Below are 24,812 nucleotides of genomic sequence, written 5' to 3'. Positions count from 1 at the left end.
TAAAAGAGGCATAATTTGCATGTAAATAGATTCTCCGCTTCGCCGTGCAATATCGTAATGCTCAATAAAAATCAATGACTATTCATAAGGTATCGTAAAAGTCGTCGAAAATGACTACATCAGTCGCGACGCGTGCACTTTGGTACGCGACTATTCCCCCATCGCCGTCACTTCCTCGCGATCGTTAACGTACGCATGAAACACGCTGGGTAATAAAGGCATGCAAGGGTAAACACGGTACATACATCATTTTGACTAGTGTATTTAATGATATCATACAGAATAAGTTTGTATTATGAGTATTATTTAATCGATAACTTGCATAGCTTTACGCGACGGTCTCCGTAGGTCCGCGCCGGCATTACTCGAAGCTGCACGATAAACTCGTAATTTTCGCGTAACTTTTTCGCGTTAACATCGTTAATTAAATTGCGATTTAAATGAAATGTCATTGTTCGGTTTAAATCGCGGTGTTTAACAAATTTTCTCCTCTTACCTGTGATTCCATCTCGAGAGAGATCATTTTCTAAAGTTACTTTGCGGACCGACGAGACTGTCCGAACGCATTTATTATTGTACAGAACTATTATTCTAATTATCGGATTTCTGTATGAGCATTCTGCGCAGCGAAATCTCGCGAACATTTCTGACATACGACGAGGGATACATAAATTTATGGATTTTACCTTGTCTCTTTTTCGAACCACAAATAATTTGACGCACGGAATGCTCATAGCTTTCTTGACGACGTCTAAATCTAAAATAAATATTTGAGGCAAATGCCTACACGAGTAACGGGCCTTTTCCTTTCCAGGACGTGTTCCACACTCATCTTAAGCTCTAATAATCTCCGTGTATGGCAAATAAAAGGGAGGTTTGGGCGGTAGCGTATTCGCTTCCGCTCGTGAGACAGCCAGTGTAAGTACAGGGGTGCGTGTGCGCGCAGAGATTTTCCCCGCGTTTCCCTTCACGTATGGTCGTCGTCGTACGGGCGGCGAGTTTTTTTTTTTTTTGTTTTTCAACGAGAGAACCATAAATGAAAGGAAGCGCGCGAGAAACGCGAGATCTCTTCCGCGCTTCTTGCAAGATCGAGACGTCACCCGAAATAGCCCGCGAGCATGCAATCGGCAGGCGTGAGGGAGCAAAACGAGCAAATCGTTCGGCATTAAAGCACTAGAGTTTTATAGTGCATTAATTAGTCCGCGATGAGGAACGAGATACAAAGGTTTACAACGTTGTAAATGCAAAGGGGTAGAGGAAGGGGGAGGGGAAGGCCCTACCGGCCGCTCGGTAACACCGCTATTTAATTCCATCTTTTTTCCTCTCTCTGTCTTTTACGCGAGCGACGTATCGTCGTATTTTACAAGGTATACACACGGCGTGTCCACGTATGACACCCTCAACCGTACCGTTTATGGCTTTACTGCGCCGCCACCGCGGCTTCTTACGTGTACATCTCCATCTCCGTGTGCTTTACAGCCGTTTGTTTATTAGGCTTTCATTTAATTGCCCGATTCCCGCGCCGCCGTGTGTAACGGCATCGCGCGGCTATTTCGCGTCGGGCTCTAAAGTGCGAACTACAATGGGGACGCGAACGCGCATAATTGCCTGCTCGACGGTCTCTCCCGAGGAGCAGTGATACCGTCGCCGAGCGGGCCGCCAAAGATGCGCATTTCAGGAATCCATCGACCTCTCAAGCGCGAGCGAGCTAAGCTAGATTTAAAACATTTCCGCCGTCCGAGACTTTTCCCCCATCTCTCCGTGCGTTCGACGCCGGTCATTACGTGGGCGCGAATTTACGTCTTAGACTCGTCGCGAAAGGTGGAATGTACAAGTGTTGAATTTTATTGCGTGACGCGATTGGCCTGGAAGTGCCAGGAATTTTTTATGCGTTACGTCGGCATGATAATTACCGCTCGCTGAGGAAGACTGGCAACGTTAATTGATATTTCACCGCCAGCGTGATTCGCGATCGACCATTCGAGATAAATCAGTGAAAGTATTGGAAACTTCTCCCGGATTTCCAAGCGCCTCTTTTTCTTTTCGGTCGGTCTTAAAAGCCAGCCGTACGCAATTACCCAGCGTTAAGCGAAATCTTAGAGTCTCGAAGCAGTTAACAGCCGTGTACCGATCGCCGACGAGAAACGGCGGTCGGGATTAGCAACGCGGAACGGGAGGAATGAAAATAATTTAATTATAAGTTAACTTACACGAGGATTACATGTACTTCGCTACGTTATGGTCAACACTACGATTTTTCCATTCTAATATTACATATGGCGTTATCTTTTTATTTTACTTCACAGAACAGCCACGATCTCTCTGTCTCTGTTTCTCGTACTCTTGAAGGAAGGAGGAGCTTCAACAATTATCTTTCAAACTCTTCTATCAAACTCCTTAGTCAATACTCTAAGTTAGACACCTAGGACATTTGCTACTCTCACTGTATCCGCAAGGGCTCATCAGGTGCAAAGAAATTACTTTCAAGTACACATGTCGTAACAGTGGTACTCAAATCTTCTGCTACTCAACTTTCATCAACGGCTTTTCTTTGCACCCGTTAATACTACGTACACGTACCTATGGCCAACGGCGTATGCTCACACTGCAATAACGTTCATCCAAGCAGGAAAAATTCATTGCTGGGGAATCTCGATTATAGTTTGTAACGCGAAGCAACGTGCATTTTCTCCGATATTAGCTTTTTGAGCGCTCGACGTCCTTAAATGAGATCGATATCCTTAGAGTTCCTTGCTCACGATGATGCCGCACGGTTGGACCACGCCGATGTTGGGCAGTCGCGGCCTCCTGGACGCGGATTTGTTCTCGTCCTTCTTGAGCAGCTCCTCTATCGAGTAGGGATTCTTCTTCTTTTGCGGCTGCGGCGGCTGATTCGCCGCTCCCTCGTTCGTCGTCATCGTCGTACCTGGACTCGCGTTCTTCGTCTCGTGAATCCTGTGCGACGCCGGAGGATCCCGCTTCGACGTCTCGATGATCGATACAGGGCTCTCGCGCGGATTGTCCGAGTTCGTGACGTGTGAATTGGGCGTGCCGTGCCTAACAAACGCGCTCCGATCGCTACCGATTTTCTGGCTGAGCTCCAGGATAATCGGCGTGCTCCGAAAGGACTTGTAGTGGTCCTGCGACTCGACTAGATTCTCATCCAGGTCGCTTTTATCCAGAGAATCGTCGCTACCGGCCGTTGAGCTCGAGCTCGATTTCAGCTCCAGCTGATTCTGCGCGCCGTTCTGTTCCGACAAACGTTCGGCATCTAAAGGTCTGTGAAAGTGAAATTGTAAAACTAATTATATCAAAATAAAAATAGAATAAGTCATTTCGTTGAGTCAATTCCGTTTGGAAAGTAAACTTACGCGAAGGATTGCATGCCGTGCTGCAAATGCAAGGTCGTCGCTTGATAGAGGGATGAGTAGAAGCTCTGATTCCACGACGGCGTACCGGTATTGCCGGTATTCGTAGAAATATGCAGTGGTCCTAAAGCACCCGGATAGAATAGCTGATAATCCGTTCTCATGAGTGCATCTGCGAGAGAGCAATTGCAGCTGCTACAGTTTTTCACGTTGTTTCACAGCCATTAAAAAAAATCTCTCTTTAAAAGTACAAATAGTGTCAAAATCACATTTTTTCATGTGCATATACGTTGAGCAATCCATGATTCTTTATTTGTTTATTAAAAAATATACTATTTTATATAAAACTTTTATAATCTATTTCGATCGTCGAAATTATTTTTACCTTAATTTCTATCCATTTAATTATACTGCTAGATTTTGTTTATATTTTTTAGCATTATTATTATTAAGAAATGGTTCTTATTAATAGAGATTGGCTCCTACTATTCATTGTAATATTTGTGCCGTCTGAAAATAATATTTTAATGAGCTCCTTCCTAGACATTAGAAAGAGAACTGTCACTCGTAGGCGAAATGATTTCAGAGAGAGATGAAGACGAAAGAGTTTGGACGATCGTTTCGTAATTAGCTGCTCAAAGCCGATAAATTGAGCACCGCTTCCAGCATCCGCAGCGGCACAAATTGCGAGCTAAATTTTCCGTTTCGACAGCACGGGGTTGCGTGTCTGTTGCCCTATCCGGTCTGCGTGGCTTTTGCTGACGAGTCAATCACGGCAATGGGGTATCTCGAGAGATCTGCCCCCTCTCTCCCTCCCTCCCTCCCTCTCGCTTGTCACGATCGTTCTCGCTATTCTTCTCCGCCTATTTCGGACATTTATCGTCTTTCTTCTGGAAATCACCGGAAAAAGGAAAAAAAAAAGAAAAGATCCGTTGCCGCGCAGCGGCAATTCCACGCTAGGGACAGGTGTTTAAAGCGTTATTAGTCTGTAATGGTGCATTCGCAGCAACGCGGCTTCTGTCTACGTATAATGACTCACGAAGCTTTGCAACGAAAATATGCGCCCGAACTATCCATCCGTCCTTTTCTCTTCAGTTTAGTAACCGACAGATCCACAAATCAACGTCACATAAGGACAACGAAGGATTCGCCTGATCTCTTTGATATCACTGTGGATTTCTTTACCTCTAGCTCCAGCGTTCGATGGCATTTGCGATGTGTATCCGCCGGATGCGCCGCTCTCGAGGGCCGGGATGTCGGTGTGAAGCCCGCCACCTCTGAGAATACGATTCACCGACGACACGGAGGGTAAGCTCTGGGGATCGCAAGCTCCCTGTCGCGCGAGCTGCTCGCGGATCTCCCAGGCAAACATCGTCGGCTGTTCCTGTTTCATCCGTAAAATCTTTTTCACCACCGTCGGCGTAGCTACTTGCTGTAACACATATACAGAAAAATAAATTAAATATATTTAAATAACAGCACTGAATATAGATAATATAAAGGAACAGATATGCTATTAAATGCCTATTTCGTCTATCATGTATAATTTCCTATCAACATATTTTTCCATCAATATAAAATTATTTTCTCTCCATATAGCGAGTTGTTGAGTGTAATTTTTTAATGTGTTTATCTTTACGAAATTCAAGTTTCTTTTTCGTCGTTTATAATTCGAAACATTATCAAATTATCATAATGCCTCAAAACCGTTGTTATTGTTAAAAAAAATTATCTATGATTTGAGAGTCTGAAAAGAATCTAAATTACTATAAAGAAAACAAAGTTCTACAATGTCCAGCTACATTCTAACTTTGTTGAATTTAAAGCACAAATTGTATGTTATTTGCCATTAGTTTTGCATTTTACTTTTCAGCGCAAGAATTTTTATCAATTTTGAAACATTTGTGTCCATCTTCCATAAGGATGTTCATAGATGCCAGCATGCCGTTGTTAGTCATTTTGCTTTTTTTTTTAACCAAACCGCGCGCGTTATCTCATCGACAAATTAACACGAAAGCAGTCACACCATCGGGCCGCACACGCATATGTCGTTCACAGGTGAAGAGCACGACGGGGTCGTCAATCAGATAGCGAGGTGAGTCCGTCCGGTGCGGTGGGCGAAGGTACTACCACTTTATTTCGATTTAGCCCCTGTTCGCCAAAGAAACGGGTTGTCCAGTCCAGGTTGGTGCCGTTCAACGGTGCCGTTGCCTGTGCCACGAGTGCCCACCATTGGGTTTCGTTCGTCCGAAAAGGGGGGTCCCAGTGGTGCTCAATCTGGCAGCGCGGGCCAATTTGACTTGCTAATGAACGGTAATGGCACGCGGATAATTTTATGCTAACGCGATGGAAATGTTATTCCGGCCGTACAGATTTCGAGATCACCGATCCTCTTTGGGGGCGATGGCAGGCGCGGCGGCGCGAGCGAGACGCACTCTCGAGATCTCGCTCGGGGAGAGATGATCGTCTTCATACAACGGGTCCATGGCCGCGCGGGGGGTTCGTACCGCGCGCGATACGTATGCACATGTGTACATGCGTATCTGCCGAGCGGAACGGTATCACCAAACCTGTCGATTACCGGCACCAATCTCATTTCGCGAGAAGATCGATGCCTCGGCGTTCCGCGCGTCGGTGTAATCTGCGCTCGGTCGCCCGATACGATCTCTTTCTCTCTCTCTCTCTCTCTCTCTCTCTCTCTCTCTCTCTTCCTCTCCCGACAAATTGTTTCGAAGAGGAGCAGAATAAATATCGCGATGCACCGGACCGCGATCGATATGATCAGCATAAAGACAAACGGTCGGACGTCGACCGATGTGCCTTCGGTATGGACTGAAACGAATTGCAGGCCTTGAATTATAGGGTCGTCGTGAATTTCGTTGCGTGATTGCTCATCCTAATCGATTTCTTCCCAAGAAAAATGTCATCGTAAGTCAGTGAAAATAAATTTCTGTTGCAAAGAATAAGGATAATCGTTTCAATTATTGCCGCTTTTATTCATCGCGTAGTATTAAAATAAAAATTTATAAGAACAAGACAAAGTTTTTATAGTTTTTATAGTTAATATAGTTTTATTTAAACATAGTAAATAATGCTTAACAAATTGAAATTTTTTGACAGATATGGCATATAATTACCTATGTATTAAAAATGTTTTATTGTTAAATTAAGACTATCATATAAACAAATAAATGCAGTAAATACGGAGGCAATAATCGAGGAGACAATAATAAGAAATAATCTTATATCTTATATTTTCATTTCTATAATTTATTATATTTACATAATATATTAATTTTTGACCGCTACTTTTATTTTGTGCATATAAAAGTTTTTATTTGAAGGAAAGTATGCCAACTGCCACTATGCGCTTAAAAGCCGGCAATAATTGTGCCAGTTTCCCCAGTAACGGTCAGCGAGAAACGACAAAAATTGTTAAGCCGCAGAGTTAATATGAGAAGTGTATAAGATGTCATTATCCGGAATCCTCGCAGGTGAAAGCACCACTGGCGGGAACGTTTAGGGGCTAGTGCCTCGGGGGTAAGCGAAGAGGATCGGAGAGGGCCGCCTAATAGTTTGAGGGGGTTAGGACAAGCACATCGCGTGCTCCCGGGAGCATCTCAGATTCTAATCTGACACTTCCGTCGTCGTCGTTGCCACAATTACCCCTGCTCCGACAATATATATACGGTGCGTCCTAATGCGGACCCTCGCGTCGCCGTTCGGGCACATCGAAGCGCGGACACGCACGTGAGCATACGTTGTACCTAAGCGTGCGTGTATGTATGCGTGTACGTATATGTGCCACCGTCGGAGGAAATTGGCTGGACAGAATGGACATCTGGCACTAAACGTTAGATAACCCGCATACACCCGGCCCGTGTATATACGAACAGGTTCACCAACTCGGTAATTATCGCGCGTAAGTTGCGCGCCCCGCTACATGCGTCCCCGAATGCCCCGAGTGCTCGTGAATGATAAGGGCGACGACGACCGTCGACACCTTCCATCCCATTTTTTTCCCCATACTGCCACCTGGACGCCACCGGTGTCATCGGCAATGAGAGACGATTGATTTGTCGCCAGGAAGGTGAAATAAAGGCGGAACAGCATGAAAATAGCGGTTATCTCGAAAAAAAGATTGATTAACTGAAATATGTACGTTAAGTTGTTTGCGGAAAGTTTATCCCCCAAACTTTATTAGATAAAGAACCCAAATTCCTTAAAAAAAAATAAAAAAAAAAATTTTTTTTAATGAAGAGATACGTCAAAATCAACTAACGTTTTAAAATTTTTTTATTTTGTTTAATAAACTAATAAATCGTCTACCAGCATAACATGCATGTATGAATAATTTTCTATTTGCAGTTTCCGGATAAAGTAAACTTTCAGAACTTCATCGATTAAAGCGTGACATGGGGTGTGCGCGTCGCATCGCCGGGAAACGAAGCGCGATTCATTTCTACTTGTCGCGGTGTTTCAAGCGCTGTTAAATCATGCATCGAGAAAATAAATACACGTCTGTGCGCGGGGGCGGTCAGATACGCGCGTATTTCCGCCACGACCGACCACGTACGAGATCTTAATTGCCAGATAAACGGGGAAACCGTCCGATCGCCGAGCGTGAACGCCGAGAAAATGAATGTCCCGCGGCCCGTGACAATAATCATTTCCAGAATGGGGGCGGAATCCCCTCAACGGTTTTCGAGAAACCCGCAAGATCGCTATCGAATCCGCGGGGGTAAAGAGGGCCAAAAGGTCATGACGAGAAGGTACTCCGTTGTGGTGTAATTCAACTGTTGTACGAAAGAAAAAGAGAGATAAAAGTTTGCGCGTGGAGAGCGGGGCACGTTCGCGCAGCGATTTTTTTTTCGATGTTCCACTTTGTTATCCGCGGCTTCGACGCGGTCCGTGCATTTTTCATGAGACAATCTTCTCTGTCGTGCCGCCGGTCTATTATCCGACGCGTATCATGTTGACGCGCGCGTGTACGTACGAGGACGGGAGAGAGAAAGAGGTAACGGAGAAAGTAACGTGGACGTGCCTCGAAAATGTTACGTAGCGCGTACCCGAGTACACGTGTAGATTCGCCGATAATCGGTCGATTAATTTCGCGAGAACGCACGACAAAGAGAGACTGAGGTATAAATATCTCGCTCCCGAGAGCACGAATTTAATTAAACACGGGCCTTACCGCAAATATGCGCACGTTCATCCCCGTGGGCGGTTCGGATACGCAACACCTGAGAGGCGCGCAGTTTACACCAAATTCGCGCGCGGGAAGATCATCTGTGACCGTGGGGCAATATCGTGGGATAATACGCGATGCCGCGCCGACGAGAGGTAGGCGCGGAAAGTCGTAATAACAGACTTAAAAAGGGGAGCAACGTTATCTCGACCGGGCGCGCCGTTCATCTTTCGTTACTCAGCAGGAAAATCGGAGCGCGGAGTTGGAAATCGACATGGGGTGAGGAGCGGAGGGGCGGTTAAATGCTGGTTCTCGAGCGCCCGACGAGTTAATACTGCCAGGCAATCAAAGGGTTTACCTAGTAGCCATTATTTAATTATCGGCGTAATTTTAAATCGCAGTAAAAGCCACTTACAGTCAGGGATAGTGACGAGCCGGCGAGTCGGCGTACACGTGTTATCTAACGATCTCCTCTTCGGGAGGAGATCCTTCCTTTGTGCGTACGATGGACGATGGGCGGGCAAGGATGCGTTGCGCGTGCAAGGCGAACGGCGCCGGCTCGATCCCTCTCGTGAATACCCGCTTCTCTCAGCAAGGAGCGTCGTACGTCTTCCTAATTTCTCCGCCAAATTACCCATAGGTTGCCGTTCACTTGTCGCAAAGAGGAAAAGAAAGAGCGGGGAATTCTGTCAGGCGATCGCGTAGACCGCGGTTAAAGAGGCAGAAAAAACAGGACTCCGGGACTACTCCGTATTAACCGCGCAACCATTATTTCGCCACGGGACTATTTTGACATACGTGAAATAAAACGAACGCCGGTAATGGCGGATGATGACTATCGTTTACATGCGTGCGTAATCGGCCCCCCTTCCCCATGAGCCACAGCCGGAATTTAAATGTCCTCTTCAGGGTGTTCTAAGGACCACCTCTCTCCTCTCTCTCTCTCTCTCTCTTTCCCTCCTCCCGTCTGTTTTCTTCTCTCTCATCGGCGTTCACCAAACTGCAGCTCGCAACTTGAGAAAGGTCGACGCACGGTCCGACGCGCCGTTATTAAAATAAATTCATTAAGCACAGAGTAACAGTCGGCGCATCGTAAGAAATTCCCAGTGCATACACGCACCGTGCAATTATATTGTCATTAGCGGCGTGTGTGCGGTGATACCGCGAGTGTCGGTGCGGCATCACCTCGCGATGCGCGCCCGGGGGGCGAAATGGCGTACCTGAGCGATCAGACGTGAGCATGTCATGTGGTAAAAAAAAAAACCGCGTCTCATCGTTAAACCTCACGACCGAGCGCGATTACGATCGAAGGACGGAAACGCGTCCCACGATTTCGCGGGAGCGATTTCGATTGCGGTGAAATTTCCTTTCGCCACGAAGGAGACAGCAGTTGTTTTTCTCTTCTTCAATATTGAAAGATCGATATTAATTTATGGAGCACCGCTGGGGCGACGCTCAAGTGATATCAGCAGGGAAACCATGCGAAACCGTGAAGTCGTGGAAACACGCGCACTGCAAGGTGTTTGGGTAATTGCACGCACGGTCAAAACACAGCCCTTACTTAAAATCACATCAGGAATGCCCGACTTTGTACGCGCAAGGGGGAGGACTGACTCTCATCACAGAGCCACCGCCCGCTAACGCACACCGATGTTCGTTTTCACGTGTTTTTGCGAAGCTACCGACATTAATCTTTCCCCGAACCGCGCATTTTATGCTGAACGCCTGATTTTTTATTCTGAAATGACTTTCATTTTGATATCGATTAAATTTCTTTCAAGAAAAAAATCCACAAAGTTTATTAAACGATGTTTTATAATTTCTAAATATTTTTAAACTCTCTGTTATCAAATTACATTAATAAGTAACCAAGAAATTAAGAATTATTAATATATTTTATACTTTATTTTAACATGTTTTATATAAAATATGAAATATTCTTATTCTTATTAGTACTGGCAAAATAGTTAAAAATATTTAAAGAACGCATCATTAAAAATACTGTTTGAATTGTTTCTCTACTTTTCACTGTTTATTTATTTTTTCTGTTTCTTGGAGTACAAAAGAGAAAATAGAAAAAACTTATTTATCCATGACATATTGAAGCGTAAAATAAATCTCTTCTTTGATAAATATATATAAATATCAAATACTATTTTCCTTTTCTATATTTATTACACAAAGTACTTATTTCGAATAGTACTTTTTATAGATATAAAAATTAAAAAAAAATTTTGACTTTTCCTCAATACTCTTTATACATTTTTGTACCCAACAAGAACAGATAAGTGAATAAATAATCGATATAAACATAAAATAATCGTAATTGAGGAGGTATGCGATTGCACGTTGTAACGTGCAGACGTCGCTCTAAGAATGGCGAGCTCCGATCAGGTCTTACCTTCGTCTTGCTTCCGCCGATGCTGCCGGGTCGGATGCTTCCCGTCTCGTAGAATCTCGTGAGTATCTTGGAGACGCAGCCGTGGGACACGAGTAGCTGTCGGGAGATATCGCACGGCCTGACGCCGACCATGGCGAGCTGCACGATTCTCTGGCGCACGCAGTCCGGCAACGGCCTGCCGTTCACAAAGACGCCGCCTAATTGATTCACCCCGGCTTGTCCTGGAAAGAGCGAGAGCAGTCAGTCAGTCAGAGTCACGTTTATTGTGTTAATAGGACGACGTAACGATGATGGCGCGATAAGCCCGGCCCGATTCGAGATTTCGCGTCGATAGAACGGCAAAAGGTGTTTATCGATTCGAGAGGAGGACACTCGGAATTCTGCTAATAATGCGCTCGCGCGGTCATCGCCGGGGAAGGTCGGCAGGTGCATGCTGCCTCTGACGTGCGGTCCTGGCTGGCCCTCTAATGACATTGTTACGACGAATATCACGGAAAGGACCTTCCCTCTCCCCGTCTTTCCGTCCGGCAAAGATGTGTCATTATTTTCGGTAGTATTGGGAAGATCGTGTGGCGAAACACCGACGTCTATTCCTCTCGAAGGTCGCTCGTAATTAACGCATGAGAATCGGATAACTATGGTTCGTTGGTTTTATGCAACGGAGATGTTAAATGTTTGTTAAAAAACGCCGCGGCCACTATAGTTTTGACGCTTATGGAAGACGATTTCTTCCACGAAATGCTAAATTTATGTCGCGCGAAGATAATCCATAAATTATTCCATAAATTACTTCCTGTTTATGCGCATTTGTTATTTAGCTTCTCTCGCTTCTCTCTCTCTCTCTCTCTCTCTCTCTCTCTATCTATCTGTCTATCTGTCTATCTGTCTCTCCAGCTCGTCCGAAACATAGATTCTAAATACGTAATGCGATAATACCTTATTATGAAACGGCTTTCCGTTTAATAAAGTCTGCCGACTTTAAAACGTCGTACGTTATAAATCGCGCTCTCTTGAGACTGATAAAAATTAACATAATTCGAAGATTCAGGATGAGGTTTAGACCTATCAATGAAGAGCGTAAAAGTTAATTGGGATGAGACGTTAAGACGAGGACGATACCTCGCGAGTGGTCGTTTTAGAAATTGTTTCGTATTTTTTTTCTTCCGCTTCTTAATGCCCGCATAAAACGTGTAATCGCGTAATTTTCATATTCAGCAGCGCGCGAGTGTGAAACGCACAATGTGCTGCAGGCTTAAATCACGGCGGGCGACAAGTTATTTACGCATTGCATACGCGACACGTCGTATAATCGAGACACAGCAAGCGCACTTGTCGAAAAATTTTATAAAACCGATACTATTCCCCTGCAGTGGCGTCATAAAACCGTAATGACCGGCTCGTCGGGCACGAATAAAAACGCCAATTGATCACCGATTTTATGTTCCGCCGTTCGAAAATGAGCGCTTAAACGATTCGCGGGCCGACGCGCGCGAATAAGGCGTCGAATAAAATCTGAGTTATATACGGCAGTCTTCGTTTGTCTTCTCGTTGGTTTAGAAGGGGGTTCCGGAAAGCCCCGTGGATCGGGCTTGCATAGAAGCCGCGTCGTAAATCCTCGATCGGCTTGATCAACGCGCTAAGAATATCGCATTTAATTTCCGGATCTTTGGCAGTTTTCGACGGCGATCAGTTAACGGCATAATTATTACACGCAGCTTGGAATTTCATGGGAATCTCTGCCGCTTAATATTCAGCTTGCTATTCCAACGAGTTCCCGCCGCAAGTCTGCATCAACGAGACTCTCGGCAGAGTAAAATTCGAATCTAAAGAAAAAAAAAAAAAACTTCTGCACGTCTCAATTCATGCTACACCAAGGAATAATTATACGAAAATCATATATTTTTTTTATTGTAATCAGACTTTAATAACATAATCTTTATCACGACAAGTAAGAAATCTTGTCGCAATACAACCAAAGCCACTTAAGAACATGAGCAATCTGGCCCGGTTGCGGCGGTTCCGCATCGATGCATCGGTGAAGATAATCATCGGCCGTATATGAGTTTAACGAATAATAACTTGCCGCGTAATGGGAATAATCGGTTTTATTCCCCCGGTGATTATTATCGACGTAACCTAAGAGCCGGGGGAGAAAAGGAGAGGAGAAAGAAGTGTGCCCTCACGCAGAAGCGGCGTTACTAACGACCGGGCTTCTCCCTCGAAGAAAGAAAGTATAAAAGGACGAAAAGGACCGAGGGCATAAATGCCATGAGCGACTTATATAAATCGAGCCACGCGCCTTCACGTAGACCACGTCCGAGCGGATGCACGTACGATCGAGCCGCGCGTACCAGGACGGCCGCTAATTATTATCCTCGCCGACTAATTATGTCATTACCACGATCACCGACGCCGACTGAGACCTCCGAACCTCCAGCTCGAGAAATAACGATCTCCCCCCTCCCCCTCGCCTTTCGAGAGGATCGAGAGAGCGACCGGGTTTACTCGGACCAAAGAAAAGATTTTCGTCAATCTTTTCCGCCGGCGTTTTACTCCCCGGGATTCCGCGAATCCGAGCTTTATTTGGCGTTTTACGGGCTAATTGACGGACGATCGCGAATCGGTCCCGTGACTCTCTCGTGTACGTTTCCCCGAAGGAGCTTCCACGCTCCGGGAGGCAAACGATCACGGCGCGATTACTTGCTCGCGAGTCTCATCGTGAATCTTTTTTTTTTGTATCCCTCCGAGATTTTATATCTGAGATAATTCCTAATAATTTTACTTCCTATAATAGGATACACGTACACACGTAAGTACAATTTTTAAATTGGGAGATAGGAATCGTCGTCCAATTAATGCGCCCATTAGCCCTGTTTACTCGTGTAAGCGCGATCTGCGAGAGAGTCGTTACGTGTCCCGAACCAAAATTACGCGAAACGCTCCTACAATCTCATGACATTCTCGCGCGGGCGAGAGAGAGAGAAAGAGAGAACGGATGTGATTCGTTCGAAGCGAACGGCGAGCAAGTGCGGGAATTGCTGATAATGACCACCGGTCGAAGGCGTGACGGATTGTCCTTATTGGATAATTTAAGGGTCTTCCGATCGGTGACAGGGACACACAGGCCGGTAAGACTCATTTTCGGAGAAATTACTTTTCGGGGAAATTACTTCCGGGGGGAATGCGCGCCTCGCGTGTGCTCGCATGTGCAAGGCTTATTCATTAGCGGACATGCTCGTCGTATGCGTGCATCGGGACGATGCGTTTTCACTCCTTAAATAAATCAGTAAACGAACGAAGACCGCGGATATAACGAAAGAAACTTCTCGACCTCGCGCGCATAGCCGAATTAACGTCTGTTCGGCCATTTTTATGTAATTGATTAATTATTTGTCCCCTTAATGCGCCCTTCATTCGTTCTGCTGGGCACACCAATCTGTGACGCGATTGCACACCACGAAAATTATACACGCTACGCATTTCGGACAACGGCCGGCGACGCGGGCAAGCGACGGACACACAGCGGGCCAAATTATTATTACGGCAAAAACCGGCCGAAATGGCATCTTTATCTAACTGCAAATCTGCCGGTGGATCCGCGAAATAATGGAGCCGACTGTTCTGGCTGCCCCGCGCATCATAAGTAGCACGGAACCACTCGTTTACGTGAGACAAAAAGCGCACGCACGGAAATCGGAATACCGGAAACGCGCGGACTGCGAAGGGGCCAAAACGAAGAAGAGGCAAACGGGATGGAGTTGTTAAAAAAAAAATAGTCGCTCGGAAATACGTTATGGACTGCTACGCGATACGCAGTGAAAATAACTGTTATCTCTGATAACGGCATGTAATGCTAATAAAGACGCGCGTTTGCAATAATTAGAGATGCGATAAACTGCGCGCGTCTCGTAATCGCGGATCGGATGTGCAGACGATCTAGTTTATTAAATAGATGCTGCGTTAAGTGCGCGGCTTTTCCAGCGTGATGAGTACTTCAAGTGCACTTTCCATCCGTTGAATAACCAGTACATTTTTACAAATTATTGTTTTTCTTTCAATTATCGTCAGACAAGTTGTAGTTTAATTTTAATATTTGCAAATACTTTTTACAATTTCAGATTCTGAAATTTAAAATTTTTTTAAGAATATTAAATGCCGAATTACAAATATATTTAATATTCGTTTCTTGTAAATTAATTAGTTTAAAATTCAATATCATTTAAGATTCAATCAAGATTGCATCCGCTGAATTTTTAGTAGAAATTTCACCAATTTAGATTTAAAAAATTTTACATTAAATAAAACTAAACCTTATATACATAATTCTCAAATTTGTCATAGTAAAAGTATTCAATATTATTTCTCCGTTAATGTATTTTGGCCTTGACTTTTGATCCATTGTCGACTGAATGCATAGGTAGTTCGTTAAGCCTCGCTAATTATAAAGAAATAAAACATAGTACGTATGGAATTTCTTGTTATCTAATCGTGCACGCCATGAATTTTATCATGATTATTTTATATTAAATTATTTTATATAATTGGTTCTCAAGAGAGAAAAAATCTTTTAATTTTACAAATATTATTGTTTTATAGAGTAATAAACAAAATTAAGAATCACATTTAATTTATGTCATGCTCCAAAAATATTAAAAAATTATCTATAAGTAATTTTTAAAATATATATTATTCTTTTGTGAGAGAAAGAAATAAATTATAAAATATACAATAATAATCCAAATCCATGTCATATACTATGCTTGCTATTTTTCTTATTTCTATTAAACGGAAGAAATTGTATAGATTTTTAAAAGTAGGAGTGATTGATCAATTTCCAGAATAATTATAATATAGTGTATTGGCGATTACATTTCTGTAGGATATCAGTATTTGTAATCTCTTTTTATGCGCCTTATTTCTTCTCAACAGAGTGCAAATTGTCAAATTACGAGCACAAGGTTCTTTCGCGAGTGCATAAAGAAAATATCTCTCAAGATACAAGCTTAAGTTAGAATTAGCCAGCTAATGCGATCGCCAACAACGATCGCTATCGCGCTGGCCATTTAGGCCCTAACCAAACTCTACACCTGCCTACCTGTAATCACGATCCGCGCCCATGCTAACAGATTTTTTTCTCTGTGGGACGAGGGCGAGCACGTCGCATCGGGAATCGCCGATTCGGAATCGATGCCGAATCGGCACGCATCGGTCATCGGTTTCAACTCGCTCGCGCTTATCGGTCCCCGTCATCATCTGTCTCAAGAGAGAGAGAGAGAGAGAGAACACACGCGGGAGATAGCCTTAAATGGAAGTGTATCAAGATGGTTAACTACAGCGGCTGTTATTAAGCGTTTATCGTTGCGATGATTATCCGCGATACTTGGATGTTGCTGATAATTAAGAAGTAACATATGTAACACGAGCTCGCTGATATAATTAAAAGGTAACATTGAATCTGCGTACTATAAACCTCGATAATATCATTCAACTTAATATGGTCTCTCTACATCTTGTAAACAATTTTTTGATACATATCCTTTAATCATACGGCAAAATGATTAGGCATGTCGAAAGTTTTCTACGATTTCGCTGCATTTCGTTGACGCAAAGTGGCCTAGGAAATCTCCTAGGAACCATCAGCGAGTCATTAGGCAAATCGTTCGATTAACAAGATTCTGTACTGGCGAAACTGATCAATATTAATAATCCCGACCCACGGAAGATCGCGTCTCGGGAAATACTTTCTCTAATTTCGAAGACTTCTCGCCGATGCCTCGCCGGAAGAGAAGCGAAAGATTGATCGCTCGATCGGAGCAGGATTCTTTGCATGGGCATCAGGGCCCAGCGTAGCGCGGAGGGAAACAGAGAAGGAGAGACGGTAGATTATAATTATATTCGTTTAATAATAGGCCTATAGATGTCGGCGTTCGATCTGCGGTATAAAATTCTTCGTTAATTACTGTCAAACTGCCTTTCAAAGCGTAATTTAGCCTTGAGTTGGGAGAGAAGGTGGACACTCCTCAGCGGAAGGTGAGGAAGACTGGGAGGGGAGGCAGAAATTTTTATTTTCATCGCCGATTTCGACCTGTGATCTCGCCGACGCGACGGTAGCTGACCCCGTCCCGGAGAAACCATAACGACGTGTTACATTCCCTCGCGCATAAATCAGGAAGCGGAGCCGACCGAATCGCACGGTGAGATTGGCTATTTAGCAAACTAGCTGCCGTTTGCGACGAGCCGGCGCGACATCTTTTTCGCTAAAAAAAATTTGCATATACTCTACGCGTATTTCATCGAGACGATTTTTAACGATGTGAACCTTTTAACTGCTTTCTCAAACTTCTTGACAAAACCGAAATGCACTGCAATTAATATCGTCCAATTGTAAGGATATCTATATTATTAATAAATAGCTTGATTCTTATTATGTTTGAGTCATTACAATCTTGATTAGATGAAGATTTGTAATTGGATTCGATATTTCGTTGGCGAAAATATCACAGCAATAATCTTCGAGTAATGAACGATTAAAGAAAAGGAGCTTTTCGTAAATCAAGTTTTAAAGGGCAAAATAAATAGGCAACAAATTATATTCCCCAGTCAGCGGACATGAACTTTTCACTTTAATAGAATCTCGGTTTGAAGTTTAATTACAAGGATATATGATGTAGGAAATTGGAAAGTTGCAATAAATCACGGCGTTTTCGCCAAGGAAAGATCGGCTCCAAAACGGTCGGGGAAGCAAATGGATAGAAACCATTATAAAATCACAGGAGGTGCGGGGACATTCCGTAAACGGCGTGCGCGAGACCTGAATCACGAGGAGGTCTTGAGTGGAGGAGCAAAACACGTCTACTCACCAGTGTGCGGCATGGCGACGGGCCGTGGTCACGTGCCGTATCTGAAACAGAGCAAGTACGCGGTCTTTAGGACTCTACGGCAAACACTGCTAGCCGCGTCGTACAACGTACGCGGGGTGTACGTACACGACGTATGTAACGTTGAAACGTAGTGCGCATCGCCACCGATATTAGATCCCTCGGAGTGGCGTATCGCGGGCACACTCCGTGCATGCGTGACACGTTCTTGCGCGACGTATTATAGAGTATAGCGGGAGTATAGCCTTCGCCGTTAATGAATTTAAATGTATTCAAAGGGCGCGCTTGACGCTTGACATGGCAACCCTTAAATATGCAACCGTGCCGATAAGGCAAAGCGCGGCAAAATATTGCCGCCGGTAGCCGCAAACCGTGACTCTCATTCCCGAACAGATCGCGACGGGATCGCGGTGACGACGGCGACAACGACGACGACGACGACGACGGGACCGCTCTCCCCCGCCGGCAGCGCCGACAACTTCATTTTCATATTTCAGTTTTTACGCTAATTGCATAAATTACCGCCGCGTCGCGCACGAAATTTGGGTTCGTCGTCCGCGGTAGACGATGGGATTCGCGTTCCTTCTCGGATTCCTCTCGATTATATTCGCGCCGATCGCCGCCTCCTCCTCTCCCCTTCCGACATTTTCCGTTTGACGCAAGAACGAGCGACAGGTCGGAAAGAAATCGCGATTTGAGAACTCGCGGCGGACAGAAGAAGGAGCGAGCGGAAAACTACGTGGAATGCGTGCGTAGCGTGGCGGGTGGCGTGTACTTTGTGATGCAAATTAATGCACGATTACCGAAACACCCCTCGCCCGCCCTCGCGCGACCACCGACTCCTTACCCTCGTAGTTACCCTTGCTTCCCTTCGCGCAGGTGTGTGTAGGTGTGTGCTCACAGCGGGGACGTGCCTTGCGGTATATACCTGTAATAAGTACGATCCGCCTCCGCCCCCGTGACTCGATGCTTACCCCGGCATTAGGCCTGGTTACACGCTCGCCCTCCCCCATACCCCTTTCCAGGTTTCTAATCTGATGTAACTATTACATACGTTACGCGGTATCCATATAGTCGAAACGGCTGTGCGCGAACTCCTGATGAAAACTCATTTCTTCAAATCCAATCCGCCGTGTCCTTATAACTCCGCTTTTCTCCGGCCGACCGGATAATTTATACCTTCGATCGAGAGAACGAACTGCTCTTTCTTCGTGCCCGAAAAGACGTGCCCGGCGGAATAATTTCCAACCACCCTCCGCCTCGTCATTAACTCTATCCGTGTATATTTTTTTTTCTTCGTAAAACGAGTCCGTAAAGATCCGGTAGATCAGGCCACGCGAAGCGACGAGAGCCTTCGCGAAAAAAGCGGAATTGCACGTGCGTCGCAGCTCGAAGGGCTACTAAATTCCACCGCGCAGCGATTTCAAGGTGTCAAGTTTTACTCGTTAAAGGTATACGATCTACGATCGCGCCGCTGTCGGCTCGATCCCTGTCGACGACGACGACGAGGACCAACGAACGGCGAAGAATGCACGAGCTTTTTGTCACGAGCCCGGGATTACTTTCGGCCCGACGGCGACGCTGCTGCTCCACTCGCCTGGTCCGCGTCCCGCGGGGATGAAGCCTCTCTCCGTAATGAGGATTGAGCGATTATTATAAATCAAACGAACCGGAGGCCATGGTGAACCGGACCGTCGCGTTTCTCGCGTGCCACGTGTTTTGCCGATGTTACTCTCGCGAACACGTGTTCCGCCCCATTTACCTTTTTTTTCCCTTTCTTTCTCCGCTCCTCGCTCTTCTCCGTCGCCGTGTAAACGCATGCAAACGTCGCGAATGCGCGAAAATTGCATTCTCGATGCACCGCGCGCAATTTTTATTCTCGTATCAACCGCAAAATAAAATAAAGATACTGGTAGATTTATGAAAACGCGTAGCATACGCCTCGTTCCTTACGTTTTTACCGGGTCGTTATTATTATTATAAATCATCAAAGTGACCGAAAAAGTATTTCATTTCTGTTAAAAAAATGTTACATTAAGTATCCATAATTGTCACTAATAGATCACCTTCTTACAGTTCCTTTTTCTCTTGTAACTAAAAAAAGCCTATTGAAACTAAAAGTGCATTGTATTTTACCAGTGTTGAAGAGAAAAATAAAAGCGCGCTACTAGAAATGTAAAATATCAATCTGTCATTCTCGATCGATTCGCAGATCCGAGATTTCCGGCGACGAAGAGCGAGCGGCAGCGGAGAGCCGATTTGAGAACCGCGGCCAGCTGCGGTAAATCGCCGGTAAGGTCACGCTTTTACGTGTAAGCCCTAAGCGAAATCTAGTTTTTGTTTATTCATTAGGCTACCCCGCGCGCTTAAAGTGGTACGCGAAGGAAGGCCTCCGCCGCAGAGCGGCGACGTCGGGAGGTGAAGGAAGGGGGTAGAACGAAACGGGGGAACCGCGGGGAGGGTGGACCGACCGACCGACCGCGCCGTATCACCGATACGCCACCAGCCATAAAAATCTGAATATATTAGGCCTACATGCGCACGACATCTCGCTCGGATCGTGAACACGTTACCCGCGATAATCTACGCTCGTTTCCAGCACACTTTGCACGTTTATGCGTACACCAGAGGCGAACTACCGTGCGAACGGGTTACCTTTCGTCATCGTCGTCGTCGCCGCCGTCCCGGCGCTTCTTTCGTCTCGCCACCGGTTCCGGAATCGAATTATTCCGCATCAATTAGAGATTGTTTTGCTGATCGCAGTTTTATCGCGACAGTTTGACGGAGGAAAATACAAAGAATCAGCAAGTGGAATCACGGAACACTGTTAAAGTTATTTATAGTATCGAGTTATATTTAATTTTGAGTTTTATTTAATTATTTCTGTAGGTTGTCATGGCTGCTACTCAATGTTGTTAATTTAGCTAAGATAATGAATTTAAAACTACTTAAAAAAATGTTAATTTTAATTATTTATTACTTTAATATAGACGCTGCTTATTTTGAAGCTAAAATTCAATTGTAGAGATGGATTGATTAGGTGAGGTTGTCTTTTTAAGTTTCGCATAATAATAAATTTCAATACACATGAAAATTAAAAAGAACAAAATGTTATTTAGAAATTGGTTTAAATTTGATTCTTTAACGTTTTACAATAAATTATAATCATGAAAGCAGTTGGGAAATCACAAGCTGCCTGTATTTCTCTCTCCTCAACAATCTCATTTAATAAATTATATGCACAATCAGGGGACTTGATTTTTGAGCTTTACGTGCGCTTTATCTGCAACAACGTTCAAGGTTAACATTGACGTACTGCGCTTCGAGCCACGTTTTATTTCATCTTTCGTAAATCGCGTCGTACGGAATTATCTCGTTCGTCGATGCGTCCGACGGGGACACGCTGACTAGGAAATTCAAGATTTTTTGAGCAACCGGCCGGATAAGCTTTCGAGAGCGTGGCAAGAAAAATCGACGAGAGGCGCGGGTGGCGGCGGGAAGAAAGAGACCGAAAGGGGCAAGGGGAGCGGACGGGAGGGCGGGTAATTAGAATAATTCGGGCCGCTGTGGTTCACGCCATCCGGACGAATTTGCATTTTAAATGAAGCGATGGCGTGCCAAGGGCCTCACCGTGCACGCGGAGAGAAAAGGAGAGAGAAAGAGAAGGAGAGAAGGAGAGCGAGAGAGCGAACGAGAGCTAGGTAGAACTTTGTGCTTTATAAGGAACTTTAATATTTATCGTTTATATTCCGACCGAATAAGTATATGTATATATCCACCCCTTCCTTCCTCGCGACCGTCGCCGCAATCACGGGGGGTTCGCTCATGCTCTGCATGCTCAAGCACAGCCCCCCGGCGACTTCTTTCTCGGTTCTTTCTTCCGTCTCGCGGCCCCCTCGCGGCCCCATCGCGCTGTCGGATCATTATCGCGTAATTAGCGCCGCTGATTTTCGTGTCGCGTCATCGCGCACGCACGCGACGATGATTTCAGCCTTAATCTGTACGCGACACTTCGCGAGGATTCCGTAGCCGATTCCATCGGACGATAAGGCCATTGCGAGTCCCCGTTTCCTTCTCTTTTTTTTTAATATTTTGAACCCCGCAGGTACAAGATAATCTGTCATCGGGCGTATCGATAAGTATCGGGAATCTCCGATGCGAGATACACGTCGCTGGCACACGTGCGAACGCGGAAATACGAAAATGTAATATTTAGGTCAGATTTTTATTTTATTATTGCCAACGATGAAAAATAACCTTCGCTCGTTTTTTTCATTAAGATTGCAATAATAATAATAATAGTAATCACGTAAAGCTGAATTATAATATAACGAGAAGTATATAGAAGAAGGCTCAAAATCATTGTAAGCTTTTATATAGAAAGAAATAAGAGATAGTTAAAAAAAAAAGATAAAAATAGAGTCAAACGTGTTCACAAGGGTCACTAATTAGCGGCCAAGCGCCGCACGACGTTCATCGCGGATGCGAGCGTGTATTACGGCGAGGGGTGAGTTTTTTTCGAATCGCAAATACGAAACACGGTGTATCGACGTTCATGAAAGTTGCAGCTGAGTTACCGCTGGGCGTTACGACGTAACGCGATAGACACCCAGCGAATAATGAGACGCGAGACGGAGCGGTCTAATTAGGAAGGGCAAGAAATACCCGCTGGATAATTTATTTATCTAGCCGGGGCGTACACACACGGCCACAATTACACGCGGAAACGTCCATCACAGTGCGAAAGAAAAAAGGGGCAGCTCCCCGTATACGTACCTGTTGATTTTTTTATGGTATCGGTCCGCGGTTACGGTCTCCTCAGCTTCCGAATGGCATCCGATCTCCTCGTGGACCTCGTCACTAGGTTCGTGTCGAAGGTTTTCCCACAGTTTTCTTCGCTCCCTCGGTCCTCAATCTTCCCCGGTGTCGTTCTTGCTGTTTTCTCGTCCTCGACTTAATTCACCGACGTTGTACGTTACGTCGCGGACCTCGAATCGTAGCGTGAAACGCCGTCGTCCTGACGTGCGTCACGCGGATTGTCTCGCGCAGGAAGTGACTCCGTTTTCACGGTAATGACAAGAGATGGACGCGACACGAAAGCCAGAAAGACGGATAGAAAAAGCGAAAGGGGGAGCGAGGGCACGTTTCAAATGACAGAGAAAGATTTCTCCCAACGACCACCTTTCGTGCGAACCGATGATCCTGGCTATTTATCCTGGCGCTTCCTTCCTCCGTCGTACGTCCTCTATTTTTTATTCCGTCGCGCAATGTGCAAACGGTCGTCCTTGATGAGATCGCGAGCTGGACGTACCTTCTTTACTCGGAGAACGCACGCATTCCTTGGCTCCTTTAAAGGTCCGACCAATTATCAAGATCACAGTTTAACCGTCCCATCAGTGGGATCGCACTCTCGTGACTGATCGCACAGAAGCAATATCCCAATGTAAAATCTTATCGGTCGATCTGCCTCCGGGTCAAACGTTCCTCGTCAAAGAATCTCGTTAACAGTGTCCTTGTTCGGTTCCACTTCCACTTGTTAGTTGGACTCACTGTTACAACCACGCGTTCTTCAACTTGCGACTTCCTCGGGAAAAGTCGTCATCGTCGAAAGTCGCTTTCCTTGCGATTCCTTGACCGTTGCGATTTCCTCCTCTTCTCGGCAGGCCGGCGCTCATCACCTTGCACCCGTGGCGCGGAGCACGTGCAGTTACTCCTGGTAGCCGGCGGAGTGGCGAGTCCGCGCGACGCGAGGGCAAACTCGCGGTGAAGACCGCAAACTGCGGTCGGCCGCTCGGCGAACGCGCTCGAGGAGGACGAGGAGCGTCGACCAGGCAGGAGGGAGAACGCGGCGGCACAGGTACAGGTACTGACGAGCAGAACGCGCGAGGCAAGGGCGCGAGAGCGCAGCGAGAGATGCACACGCGCGCGTGAGCGCGCGCGCAAAAGAGACAGAGCGAAAGAGATAAAGGGAGATAGATGAAACGTGCAAGGAGGAAGCGAGAAAGAAAGAGAGACGGTCAGGACAGGATGATGTGGACCACGCGGAGGACACGGCGTGTCTGAAGTGGGCTCGGCCCGCAAACGGGGGTTACGGGCTTTGCTTTCGGTCAGGTCCCCCGTACCCTCTGCCACCGCCCGTATCTACTCTTGACTCGGTCGTACGCGTCGTGTGTGTACGCCGGAGTGAGAAAGAGAGAGAGAGAGGGAGAGAGGGAGAGAAAGAGAGAAAGAGAGAGGGACGGGACGAGAATGAGAGGAGGGGAGAGAAGGTGACGGTAGCGTGTCGTCGCGTGCTGGATGTTGTATCAGGCAGGCCCGCGTGGCCCGTGTGGCTCGTGGCCCGTGGCCCGGGTTGTGCCCACGGCGAAACGCGGCCCGTGGCCCCCGCCGGAAGTCAGAGGGAAAGAGAGAGAAAGAGGGAGAAAGGTCGCGAGATTGGAGGGGTTGAATCGGCCAAGGAGAGCGAACGAGAGTGAGAAAGAGAGACGGAAAGCTCGGGGGTGGGCGGGCAGAACGCGTTCTCCCTCGTACTTTGACTTTGCCTTGCCCCCTCGTCGAAGCTCCTCCGAAGGGCTCCTACCTACTCCTTCTGCCATCGCGCGTCCTCTCCCTCTCCGTTTCGTCTCTTTTCTCTTACTTCCCCGCGCGCTTTTGTGCGCGCGCACGCACGCACGCTCGTGCGCGAGGGTAGTTGGGAGAGTCGCTCTTTCTCCCGGAGATTGGTTCCGTGACGTCCCTCTCCTTCTGCCACGCACCATAGATGTAATTAAAGGGTTTCTACGCGGGGCCCATACGACCGCACGAGATCCTCGAACTATGGCCAAACGATAGCTTTTCGAAGAGAATATCACGAGTCGTTTACGTTAAAAAGGTCCTGCGGAAGAATTGACCGCGAGCGCACCTTTCCAGAATATTGCATTCCGCGTGACGTATTTCTTTATAACAGTACGTTTCGCTCGTTCCCGCATTTCAAATCA

The 24,812-nt window shown here is 46.0% G+C and overlaps 1 protein-coding gene across 1 annotated transcript; it reads right to left on the bottom strand.

Annotated features, from left to right (window-relative positions):
• Positions 1-246: 246 nt before the first annotated feature.
• LOC105833590 lies at positions 247-24,372 on the bottom strand. The gene is made up of 6 exons (XM_012675430.3): positions 22,612-24,372; positions 17,818-17,858; positions 10,958-11,178; positions 4,554-4,800; positions 3,372-3,540; positions 247-3,279 (listed from the first exon to the last, which is right to left on the bottom strand). The coding sequence occupies exons 2-6, from the start codon at positions 17,828-17,830 to the stop codon at positions 2,742-2,744; spliced, it is 1,188 nt and encodes a 395-aa protein (XP_012530884.1). The 5' UTR covers positions 17,831-17,858; positions 22,612-24,372; the 3' UTR covers positions 247-2,741.
• Between the last annotated feature and the right edge of the window lie 440 nt (positions 24,373-24,812).

Source organism: Monomorium pharaonis, chromosome 10 (assembly GCF_013373865.1).
Source record: "Monomorium pharaonis isolate MP-MQ-018 chromosome 10, ASM1337386v2, whole genome shotgun sequence".
Lineage (NCBI taxonomy): Eukaryota > Metazoa > Arthropoda > Insecta > Hymenoptera > Formicidae > Monomorium > Monomorium pharaonis.
Note: the sequence above shows the minus strand (reverse complement) of the source record. Positions and strands in the feature narration are given on the sequence as shown.

What these genes read in the sequence shown, in the direction of transcription:
- LOC105833590 (XM_012675430.3), bottom strand. An exon ending in TCGGCGGAAGCAAGACGAAG is followed by an intron (nt 4,801 to 10,957) that starts GTAAGACCTGAT and finishes TATGTGTTACAG; the next exon opens with CAAGTAGCTACGCCGACGGT. An exon ending in CACGGCATGCAATCCTTCGC is followed by an intron (nt 3,280 to 3,371) that starts GTAAGTTTACTT and finishes TCACTTTCACAG; the next exon opens with ACCTTTAGATGCCGAACGTT.